General features: G+C 33.0%; 1 protein-coding gene across 1 annotated transcript; it reads left to right on the top strand.

Moving 5' to 3' along the window:
- The first annotated feature begins 2934 nt into the window (after positions 1-2934).
- Positions 2935-6014, top strand: LOC149544362 (uncharacterized). Its single transcript, XM_089796393.1, has one exon. It carries the CDS (start codon positions 2962-2964, stop codon positions 5854-5856), a length of 2895 nt encoding a protein of 964 aa, XP_089652519.1. The 5' UTR covers positions 2935-2961; the 3' UTR covers positions 5857-6014.
- Positions 6015-12986: the final 6972 nt, after the last annotated feature.

Raw genomic sequence — 12986 nt, forward strand, 5'->3', positions numbered from 1 at the left:
TGAACTCGCCTGGACCTGGCAATTTTGCCTTCGCAGCCAGAGTTAAAAGATGCTGACCAGGCCACTGATTCTCCTCTTGCTACTATCAATGACGGTTGGACCATTCCTAGCCTGCTCCCCAATCCCAAAGATGATTGGGGTTTTCGTGATCGTGATGAGCCACCACCATCAGCAGGCACTGCTTTAGCCGCTTGAGGTTGCTTTCTATGTTTTTTTTTTTATGAATAGTTTATGATTCTGGCTTCGGCCATATGAACTCTCGCAGGGTGATCTTGTATCCCCCACCTTTTTTATGAATTGTAATCTTAGTATATTAATTATTGTTAAGGAAGGACTATTCATCAAAAAAAAAATGTATATCAATACAAACAATAATTATCATAAATTATTAAAAAAATATATATTTATCCATATCAAACCTTTTTTAATATAACTAAATAACAAGTACAAAAACTTATATAAATGAAATTATAATATAATCTAAAAATATCTTCAATATTATTTACACGTTTTTACAAATTATAAAAAAGTGAAATATAAAAAATTCAAAATACTATAAAAAGTTCATATACAAAAGTCATGACAGTGTAAACCAAACAAAGATTAAATAGAAATTTCGAAACCAATATCTCGGGCGGGCAGAAATTTAAGGAAAAAATAAGAGTCAACACCGTCGTCAACCTCCGTTTCATGGTTGGCCAATTCTCATGCACTAATTTTGGATGGTATGTAATATGTATGTATTGCATTATGTCTTTTCGCGTTTACCATATTTTTACGATGTAATATGTATGTATTGCATTATGTAAGACATTTTATTGCGCCTTTACTTTTCTGGTGAAGAGTAGTTGGTACAAAGTGCTGTCAAAGACCTCCTCACTCAGACTATTGAGTCAAGTCAATTATTCCATAGAATTATCGATCCCGCTGATGTTGCTACTAACATTTACTTACAAAACTAAAGTCTCCCTGATGGTGATGGTCATGTGGTGGCCTGCACCTTTTGTCCCTAGACGCCGAACCAACCCTCAAAGTTAAAAGACTTCAGACATTCTAAATTAATTCATAAGCAATTTCATGAAAAAAGAGAATTTGATATATAAAAAATTTCAAAAGAGGGTAAGTGATGCATGTACAAAGTTTTTTCCCCCCTTTTTCCAAACTACGAAACAATGCATTGATGCCCTTGGATGACTCTTCTCATTCCTCTTCTTTTTTTATTTCAAATACCATTTGTTTGCAATTTAGTATTGAATAAAAAAAAGACGCTCATTCAATTCATGATAAAAAATACTTTTTATATTGGTGCAATTTGTAAATTTAATTTTTAATAGATGTTAACTTTTGGGTTTCTAACAATTAATTGATAAATCTTAAATTTTTTATTTGACTTGTATTTTTAAAATTGTATTAGACAAATATTCAAATCAAACTTTTAAAAGAATATATTCTAATATAAATGTAGGATAGTAAGACCATTTTTGTTTGTCTAATAACTATTATCATTGTCTTTGATGTTTTTGAGTAAAATACATCAAAGTTCTAATATCAGACCTAATTAAAAATTAAATAAAAAATTTCATCAATTAAAAAGCATTCTAAGTTAGTATTGTTGAGTCTCTCTTATTTCAATGATTGAAAAATGCATAATCTAAGTTGAGAAATTGAATAAAATATATAACATGCCTTATGATATTTATATTGGATTTTTTTTCTAAAGGATATTCAAATATTAAAAGATCATATAAGTATTTCATTACACTATAATTAAGAGATATGAACTTTATGTTTGTCAATTTACTGGAGAGAGAGAAAAAAAAAAAAAAAACTTCAATCTTTTGATATAACCTAAATAGAAGAAAGAGAATGTGGTTGTCTTGTTATACCTCATTTCTTGTAATCTTACATAGGTAAGCATGTAGAGAATTATTTTCAGCAGCTATTGGAGGAAAGAAGTTGAAGAACAAGAAGAAATATAAATGATATTCTAAATGATTAGTTGTTTTAATGGTGTAGTAGTGTTCTTTAAGACTTTTAGAAGTAGCTTTACTATCTTTATTTAGGTGATAAAAAGAGGTAGAATGAAATTATTTAAGTAATGACATATTAATATCTTTCTATTATTCTCTATGTATAGAATAGTTTTCAAGTCTCTTTGTGAAGTATATGTAATTTATTTTGTCAACACTAAGTTTTTTTACAATTATAGACCATAGAAAATATTTGTAGGCTAACTAGATTTGTTCATCATATTCAATTGAATCTGTTGGAAAAATATGTGATAAAATAGGTGAATTTTCTTTTTAAACAAAAAATAATTATGTTTGGTCCATATAATTTCTCAAACATGTGTTGGAAAAATGTTCGATAATGTTTGGAAGACTAATTATATTTTCTATACATATAATTAAAATCAAATATGTGCTAGAGAAAAAACATTTTAATATATAAAATATGTTTTAATTCTAAACATAGTATTTATATAATTATTGAAATCAAATATAAAATTATTTGTTAAGAATAATCATATTTCTTATATATATATTACATCAAATATTTTTCGCAAACAAAAGTTTGGTAGTGTGCAAAAAATGTTTCTAAGGTTAATATAAAGAAGAAAACATTAGCAATATGGTACTCAGAAGAGGGACCGCCGTGTAGATATGGGCCACTCCCCCATCGTCAACGGCGTGTTTAGAAAATGAGTGTCGGAGGGTAGAGACAGAAATTTTGTCAAAGGTCAAGAAGCAATTTTCAATATACGATCATAAATACAACGCGGCAAATAAATACAACACGGCAAACGTAGTTAAGTAGAAAATGGAAATGAAATTAGAAGCAACGCAGTAATCGCCGAGGTTAGTATTTCTGTTATTTAAAGCCAATCGTGGTAGGAATTGTATAATTCACACGTTCCCTCGAGTAAATTAGAAACTCAGCAGTCGCAGAAATAGGAACACAATGTTCCCTCTTTCGTTTAAGACATCTGTGCGCTATGGATGTTTGCTATTATGGATAATAGTGCTACAAAGCTTTTTGTCAATTTCAACAGCATGTATCGAAGATGAGAGAAGTTCTCTGTTAGATTTCAAGGGTGGCCTTAATCTTTCCTCTGGCCAGTTATCCTCTTGGCGTGGATTCAATTGTTGCCAGTGGGAGGGCGTTGGCTGCGATTATCATACATCCCATGTCATTACCCTTGATCTCAGCAGTTATGCTGACACCCAGGATCAGTTGAGTGGTGAGATTCATCCATCGCTGTTTGATCTGCAGCATCTGCAGCACTTGGATTTTAGCCGTAATGACTTTCAAGCTATTTCTATTCCTCCACAGTTCTCAAAACTGAAGAGGCTTTCATTTCTTAGCTTGTCATTTGCTGGATTTGGCGGTGAAGTTCCTCTAGAGTTGGGAAATATGTCAAGCTTGCGTCATCTGGATCTTTCAGATAATTTCTGGAACTCTAAAACATCAGATAATCAGTGGCAATCTAATTACTTGAATGGTGGTAAGTTTGTTGTATGGGCCAGAGGTCTGAGAAGCCTAGAATTCCTGGGAATGGACTCAGTGAACCTGACAATAGACTCGGAGCACTGGGGTGAGGCCCTCAGCGGTCTTCACAATCTCACCCAGTTTCACCTATCTGACTGTGGTCTGTCAGGTAATATTCCAGATCTATCAAACCTCACCTCTTTATCCCATCTGCATTTAGACTTCAATTCATTCCCGCTTGTACTGCCCTCTTGGCTTGAGAATGTGTCTTCGTTGGTTTCACTTGATCTCTCCTACTGTGGTTTCAATGGTCCCATCCCTTCCAATTTCATGCCCCATTCGAAATTGAGAAATCTTGACCTTAGTGGTAATAATGACTTGAAGGGAAACCTTTCTTTCATTTTAGGCCATTCCAACTCACTTGTTGTCCTATCTCTTTCTCAATGCAATTTGGAGGGAACTATGCCATCCTCTTTTGAAAGCCTTTCATCCCTTGCACATCTGGACCTTGGTTACAACCATCTCACTGGTCAGATTCCTTCCTCTCTATGTGAGCTTTCGACATTAAGTGAGCTACATCTGGACCGTAACCAGCTGTCAGGAACAATTCCAGATTCTCTTTTGAAGATGGCCAGTTTAGAAGTGTTGTCGCTTGCTTCCAACAGATTAAGAGGCAACATTTCACTTCAGATGCTCGACAATCTGACTCGCTTACGAGGATTGGACCTTTCTGAAAATCAGTTATCTATTACTATATCTGCAAGTTGGATTCCACAGTTTGACCATTTGGAGTACTTGGCATTGAGGTCTTGCAATATAGAAGGTGCTTTTCCTTCATTCTTGTCACAACAATATCAATTGGGAGAACTGGATCTCTCAGGTAACAACATCATGGGAAATATTCCTTCATGGCTGTGGGATCTTCCTAATCTTGATATGCTCATTCTTCCAGACAACAAACTGGAAGGTTCTCTACCCTGGCAGATATCTCATCCGTTTTCTGTGGTGGATTTGCAAGGGAATAGATTGTATGGCACACTTCCTACTCTGGATTTTGTTTCATACATATTAGATCTTTCAGATAATATGTTTAACGGCTCTATTCCAAACATTAGACCTCCAGATGAGGGATCGATCTTTCTATCATTGTCAGGAAATAACCTCTCCGGAGAAATTCCAAGTTCTACTTGCACAAATTCAGATAGAGTGGGCATTTTGGACTTGTCAAATAACAAGCTGACGGGCATGATCCCTGCAACTATCGGGTCGTGTTCTCAATTAGTAGCTTTAAAATTGGCTCAGAATGAGTTGGAAGGGGAGATTCGAGAGGAGTTTGGAAATCTCACAGGTCTTCGGGCACTAAATCTCAATGGCAATAGGCTTCAAGGTAATATTCCTCTGTCCATTTCAAATTGCACAGATCTCCAAATATTTGACTTGGGAAATAATAAATTTGAAGGTAAAATTCCTGTTTGGATTGAAAAGCTGAAAGATTTGAAAATTTTGAGCTTAACTTCTAATAATTTCAAGGGTAAAATTCCATCCCAACTTATGAGGTTGCAGAATCTCCGAATTCTAGATTTATCAAGTAATTGTTTATCAGAAAGTATCCCTCAAGATCTAAGCAAACTATATGCTATGATCAATCAATCTCAAAGTATTGATGAACGACTTAGCTACGGTTATGGCATAATTACAACCTATATGGACTCTCCTTATGAACCAAGTTTCGAGGATGAAGTAACAATTTGGATAAAAGGAACAGTTCAAACATACCAGAAGATAATCTATGCAGACAAGTTCATGGATCTCTCACATAACAACCTCTCAGGCAATATTCCTCCAGCATTGGGAGTCCTCCAAGGTTTAATTTCTCTCAACTTCTCAAATAATCAGCTATGTGGTTCAATTCCTGAATCCTTGGTAAAAATGGCTCATTTAGAGTCTCTAGATCTTTCAAATAACAAGTTGTCAGGAAAAATTCCTTTTGAATTTTCAAATCTCACCTTCCTTGAAGTATTGAATCTCTCTAACAACATGTTGTCAGGATTAATACCACAAGGAAAACAATTTGCAACGTTTGAAGCTTCCTCCTTTTTAGGAAACCCCAACCTTCATGGGTTTCCCCTTGAAAATATGACACTGGGTTGTGGTTTAGGTTGCAGAGAGCATCAAGCAGAATGGAATAAGAGTACAGTTAGTAGCAACAAAGATACAATGGAGAATCGATGGTGGGCAGTGGGATTGGGATTAAGTTATGGAGTTGGATTTGGTATTGTGATTGCAGTGTTGTGCTTCTACATTAAATGGAGATATGCATGCTTTCATTTGATGGATAATTTTATCTATCAACTTTTTGAAGGTTGAATCCATAAAAACAGCATGACAAAGCAGATCAACTGTGCCCTTTGTAATATTCTATATATATAGGCACCCATGATTTATCTTGTGGCTAATAGGTTCATTTATTTGAAGTGTTGTAATGTTTGCTAGAAAAAATGATGTTTCTAAAGTACTTTTGTAAAGTTTTTTAATATCAAGGCATGAATGAAATTTGGTCTATTTGTTAACTACTGAACAAACATCAATGGTACGAGTCACCTTGTCTCTATTTTGTTAAGGTTTTAGGATTTTAGTTGTTGAATGGTTTTGATGTTCACAAACGGACATTGATTACATGGCCAAAAATCAGCCTCATCCCTAGATGCCTATGCAACACTGAAATCAACTATTTTTGAAAGTGACGTTGTCGATATGAAAGCCATGCCAATTGACATGGATTAAAGACCAAAAATTAAAAGGACTTGCCTAAGCTCTTTATTTTACGTTTTTGTTTAGAATTTAGATTTGATTTTTAAAAATATTTTATATTTAGTTATATGATTAACTAACTATTTAAAATAAGTTTTATATAAACTATCTATAATTATATTATTTCTTTTAGATCTTTACAATGATATTAAAATTGGCGAAACATTTTTTTTTCTAACATCTTTTTTTGTTGTGTATATTGAATACTTCTCAAGTCTTTGTGAGAATTATAATGATTTTTTGTCAACATTAAATTATTCTTTTAGTGGATACTTTTAAATACTTTTTAAAGTTAAACATATATTTTCTATGCATGTGTTATTGAAGTCAAATATGTACCAAAAGATATTAGTTAATGTGTGGAATACTTTTCAATACTAATTATAAATATATTTCTTTACATGTATTATTAAGATAAAATATATACTTTAAAAACTTATAATGATGCATTAATTTTTTTTTCAAGACTAATCATATTTTTATACATGCATAATTAAAATCAAATATACTTTCCATGGCATTGCATCCATTAGATAATTTTTTTTTTCTATTTTAAATCTATTAGATATGTATCATTTTAAAAGATGAACATAAATAGCAGCTCGGGTCAAGTTGACCGAATTGTTTGGCCCTAGAGTTACCACCCATCCAACAATCCTGGCTATCCTTCCCCATGAAAGCCCCCTTCACAAATAGTAGGGAGCATAGAATAAGGTAGGGCCACCTAGTGAGCCTTGCAGGCCCCATAGAATAGTAGGGCAATGACCCCTACCAAATATCAGATATGTGTAATTTTGAAGTCTATTTGTTTATTCTATAGTTCAATTATTTTGGTCTATTTATTTTTTATGTAAGGCTATTTATTGATTCTTTTTTTGACTCTCCCCAATATAGGTGAGTTGGAAAATTAATTTTCAAAATTTTAATTAGGAAAAGTCCAATTTAATTACTGATGGTAAACTTTAGTGGGTTAAATCTTCTTTAATATAGTTTAAATTGTAATTTAACACTCCATTTCAAATGGCGACTTGTTAAAAGCTTTTACCAGTAAAAATTTATTTCCATCTTTTTTTCTTCTAGCAATATAATTGCTCCAAAACATCTGGATTGCCATTTGGGGCAAGGAATTTGGATTTATGAATCTTTTACCTTAGGCCTCTATGTAGGTTTCTTAGGTATCTATTTCATTGTATTTGCTTCTAAAATTATAGATAATGAAGTTAAATTTGAATGGATCTAATACAAATGAATTAAGCATTGCCTTATTAGGTATGTGTGTTCCAAATGCAACATCCTCATATATATATATATATATATATATATATATATATATATGTATGTATGTATGTATGTATGTATGTATGTATGTATGTATGTATGTATGTATGTATGTATGTATGTATGTATGTATATAGATATATATATATGTATGTATATATATATATATATATATATATATATGTATATGTATATATATATGTATGTATATGTATATATATGTATGTATATGTATATATATATGTATGTATATATATGTATATATATATGTATGTATATATATGTATATATATATGTATATACATATACATATGTATATACATATCTATATGTATATATATATGTATATACATATACATATGTATCTATATATATATATATATATATATATATATATATATATATATATATATATTTTATATATATATATATATATATATATATATATATATATATATATATATATATATATATATATATATTGAAGTTATCAAACATCAACACTCCCTCTTAGCTTAGAAGGATAAACACATAAAAATAAATATTAATTCAACATTATATTACAAATAATAATTTTAAGGATATCTTCGAATATTTTCACCATTTGACATCGCATTCGATATAATGAGTATTGGTCTTCTAGAATATCACCATATGATATTCACTAAGTACCAAAATTAGGTTTTGTTAGAAGTTGTAATCTTTCCTTGGTGTATTTATAAACCAAGGTTAGACCTTCTTTATTTATTGTTGTAATATATTAGGATATAAGCCAAGCTATCCTAATATATTTCTTTTTTGTCCTTTTTCCACTACATCTTATTTTGTCATCTAGTGGAATATGTGAGGACAAATATATATTGTAATTTCTAATTTTAGATTATTCCTCCTTAAGAGGAATCTCACACTTGGCCTCACACACATATGAATGGTGGCATTCATAGACATGGGAGTTATATTCTAACTCCTCTCTCTCATCTCTATTTAAGAGATGACCCTCTTCTCTCACAAACAACAATGAGGTTTCTTCCTCTTCTCTATTATTGTATGAGCATTGCTCTCTATCTCTCTCTCTTCCTTCTTAGGCTTTTCATGCCTCATTCATAATGTCACAAGGGGTTTTCTTTGCTTTCCCCTTTCCAAATATCTTGTCTCATGGTGTTGGAGCTTGAAGCTTTCTCTCTCCTATTTTATGGTAATATCTCTTCATGCATTTACTCACTTAGATTCTTTCCTGGTATTGTTTATTTACAGATTTCTTTTTCCATTTCTAACATGGTATCAGAGCTGTTTAATCTTTGTTTTGAGTGTTTGCATGAAGGTACGATTCGAAGGAGACTCTTGAGAGAGATTTCACTAATTTCTTCTTTAATCCTTTTAAGATGGAAGAAATTGAATTATTTTTGGGTTTGGCTGGTTGACCGCCAAACCTGATTAACTTCTGTCTGCTCTAATTTGTGTAGGTTACTTCTTATTTTATATTAGTTTTCATCTAACCCCCTTTGGAAGACTTGCCGCCAAAGGGTTTTCATTTTAAGCCACTCTATGCTCTCTTGATATCTGTCTTGTCTATCCTCGTTTTTTTGTATGAGGATGGCATTTGTATGTGCAATTTTTTTTACAAATTCTCATGGCTTCTTTGTTTGCCATGTTTTCCATCTTATGCTTTTCATTATCCTGCCTGAAAAAAGAGTTTTAATGAGGCTCGTGCTGAGCTTTCATTCTCTCTATAACGAGTTAATGCTCTCACCATCGATTCAAACCCTGAGTGGTGATGTGTAAGAAGACATCCACAAATCTACCTTCAAGCCCCTTGAATTAAGGGGCTTTATAATTTTCAAAACTAGGTAACTTTGATCTGGAAATATGGATCTTTGTATCCATTTAGACGATTTGTCTTTGAGCCGATCTACATTTTAGTATAGAATGGAGATTCCTTGAATATTTTTTTTCTCTTCCTGAGGAAGCTGCAGTACTGATTCTCTTCACTACTCTTTATAAATCCTTATTTACGACTACTTCGAGATGGGAAATCTGGACATTTTCAGCGGGCGGGGAGCTTGCCTTAATGGCCCGATCTGCAGCATTGATCTTCTCTCTGATGGCATGGGTTCACACCACGGATGGTACTGTAATTATGTGGAGGTCACCTCAACTGGGCCTCACATTTCTTGTGACTAGAAAAACTTCCCTGTTAATCAGTGGCTAGCTACCGATGCGCCACCATATCAGCTTTCTTTTTCTTCCAATCGCTGTGCCTCTTCTTCCGCCGCTGCTGCTGAGATTATGTGAGTTTTGGGGTTTCTGGTGCGCTGACGATCTAAGGTTTTAAATAATTTTATTTCAGCGTTGATAGTGGGCTGTTTCTTATTTTTGGGCTCGTGTTTTGTGAAATTTTGTCTGAGCATTATCTATAGTTTTTCCTTTCTTTTTTTTAGTCTGTAGTACAGAAATGAACATCACAATGGCCTCTAAAGTGACAGCTTTAGGCTTTGCATTGTTCCTGGCAGTGGCCGCCATTACAGCACACGGATCTGATAATGCGCAGACCTGCGTTTACAGTGTGTACATCCGCACAGGGAGCATCTTCAAGGCCGGGATTGACTCCAACAGAAGCCTTGCCCTGGGCGATGTGAACGGCACCAAGGTGTTGACTCGTGTTGCTGCCATGCCTATTGCTTGCAAGGTCCAAACCCCTCCGCTCAGACAAAAGACAAAAAAATTTGGATTGAAATGAATGTTTTCGAGCCACCTATATTGGAAATGTGTGGCAGCAGACACGTAAAGAGGGCCTAGTCTAACACGCATTTAATTTGCGACCATGGCTAAGCAAAATTAATAGAAATGAAGCGGTCGATGAAAGAGCCACATGGGTAGCTATGATTTTATTTGGATTCATCAGTCTTTTCCTGAAATCTGTTATTTTTAGTAATGTTTTCTTGTCCTTTCATGCAAGATTCTTTTTCTTTTTTTAGCTCTTGACAGAGGCATCATTTATTTTTATTATTGCCTCTTGTCAACCTATTTTTGGCAGGTAATCATTCACTATCAGACAAGTGTAATATTTTTTCTTTCAAGCTTTTTTTAGAAAAGTTTTTCACTCTTTTTAGTATATTCTTATCTGCCAGATCTGAACTCTATCATTATTTACTAACCTTTTTTGCAGGGTTAGTTGTAACAAATTGTACATAAACAAATTTTATTCAAGTATATATGGGTGCACACATATATACCAAGACAAATATACTAGCTATTATAATTTTCATATCCATGTTTACCCGTAATGGAGTTTTATACCTGATATCTATATTTAGTTGATCTTCCTTAAAACATTTTACTTAATTGGATTATGAGTAATCTTACACATTTGCCTTCATTTTGATATTTTGATGTGCCCATAGCTGCACTTTTATGCTTTTATAGCATTATTCTATGCCCAATTTGGCACTTTATGGTTTTATACCATTGATATGCATGATTTATATGATATTTGTTTTGAGTTGCATAGGGAGCAAATTTTTTCAAGGATAACTATGTAGGTCCCCTCAGTATAACTAATACATAGTTTCCTTATTTGGCCCATGGAGCATCCCTCCATCCTATATTGGTATGCACTCATTTTATATGGAATTTCCCTCCATTTGATCCTATCTGTTCCATTTTGATAAGATAATATTTTTATGGAGTTTCCCTCCATGTTGTTCCATTTTTTTTCCTCAATGAAGACGATGTTATTATTGGAGTTTTCTCTCCAAATTCAGACGATTTGATCCAATTTGAAGGCAATATGTTGTTCTATCCTCATAATCCATTCTTTTGATCATGATAATTCTAATTTGATCAGCATGTCTCTCTTTTTACTTTACTTTCATATATTAATGTGATAATGATTTGCATACTTCATTGCTTAGATCGTGAGTCATGTAAGTTATGGTGCTGCAGCCCATTAACTCGCAGTCGGATGATTCATTAAGTGGACTGTCTATATCCACGTGATTGATGCAAGATTGATGCAAGTATCATTAGTTGGCCTTGTCTGTGGTCATTAGTGCATTAGTATGTTTCTTTCATGAGAGACTTATTGCATAAAGATTGGTCATTTTGACCCATATTATGCTCATTTTTGAGCTTATGACTTATTTTAGATATCATGTTAACTCCATTGCATGTTGGTAAACACATTCATTTATTTTTTACTCAATTTGTCCTTGTTGACAATATTTTGAGCATATACTTTATCTTGATATCAGGTTATCTCCATTATTTTGTGGTAACATGTTCTACTCATTATTTCTCTATGAGAATTTTATTATCCTTATTCAAAAGGATTTCTAATTTGACTATAAGATGAAATACTTCTTGTGGATAGTTGTCTTGTTGTTCTCTTTTTTCAGGTGATCCATCAAGGAACCTTCTTGAAGATGTGTCTATGCTTCCACATTCAAAGGACTCATGTGCTTCTCTTGGCTCTACAAATGTACCATATGGCTTGAAGACAATCAAATTACTTCATATTGAAGATTAAGTTGCAGATTTTTGTAAATTATGGGTTTAATACCCTTTGATGTAATTACCCCAAGTAAAGATTAAAGGGGGGTGTTAGAAGTTGTAATCTTTCCTTGGTGTATTTATAAACCAAGGTTAGACCTTCTTTATTTATTGTTGTAATATATTAGGATATAAGCCAAGCTATCCTAATATATTTCTTTTTTGTCCTTTTTCCACTACATCTTATTTTGTCATCTAGTGGAATATGTGAGGACAAATATATATTGTAATTTCTAATTTTAGATTATTCCTCCTTAAGAGGAATCTCACACTTGGCCTCACACACATATGAATGGTGGCATTCATAGACATGGGAGTTACATTCTAACTCCTCTCTCTCATCTCTATTTAAGAGATGACCCTCTTCTCTCACAAACAACAATGAGGTTTCTTCCTCTTCTCTATTATTGTATGAGCATTGCTCTCTATCTCTCTCTCTTCCTTCTTAGGCTTTTCATGCCTCATTCATAATGTCACAAGGGGTTTTCTTTGCTTTCCCCTTTCCAAATATCTTGTCTCATGGTGTTGGAGCTTGAAGCTTTCTCTCTCCTATTTTATGGTAATATCTCTTCATGCATTTACTCACTTAGATTCTTTCCTGGTATTGTTTATTTACAGATTTCTTTTTCCATTTCTAACAGGTTTGATATCACATCTGATATCACATGTGAATAGTATAGATTCTACATATTTACTATTTTATGGAGGTTTGAACCATGTTGTTTCCAAACATAGTTTATTCCTAAATGAAGGATATTTGAAAGTATTGTAGAAGTTAGACAAGGTGCAACCTCTAGTACAACTTCCATTATTTTATCTAGGTTGACTCTTCCTCATTGATGTTTAGAGAAAAGGAAAAA

The sequence above is a fragment of the Cupressus sempervirens genome, chromosome 8 (assembly GCF_028749045.1).
Source record: "Cupressus sempervirens isolate cs-2001-9-10 chromosome 8, ASM2874904v1, whole genome shotgun sequence".
NCBI lineage: Eukaryota > Viridiplantae > Streptophyta > Pinopsida > Cupressales > Cupressaceae > Cupressus > Cupressus sempervirens.

Coding starts and splice junctions, on each gene's coding strand:
- LOC149544362 (XM_089796393.1), top strand. CDS start 2,962: ATGTTCCCTCTTTCGTTTAAGACATCTGTGCGCTATGGATGTTTGCTA.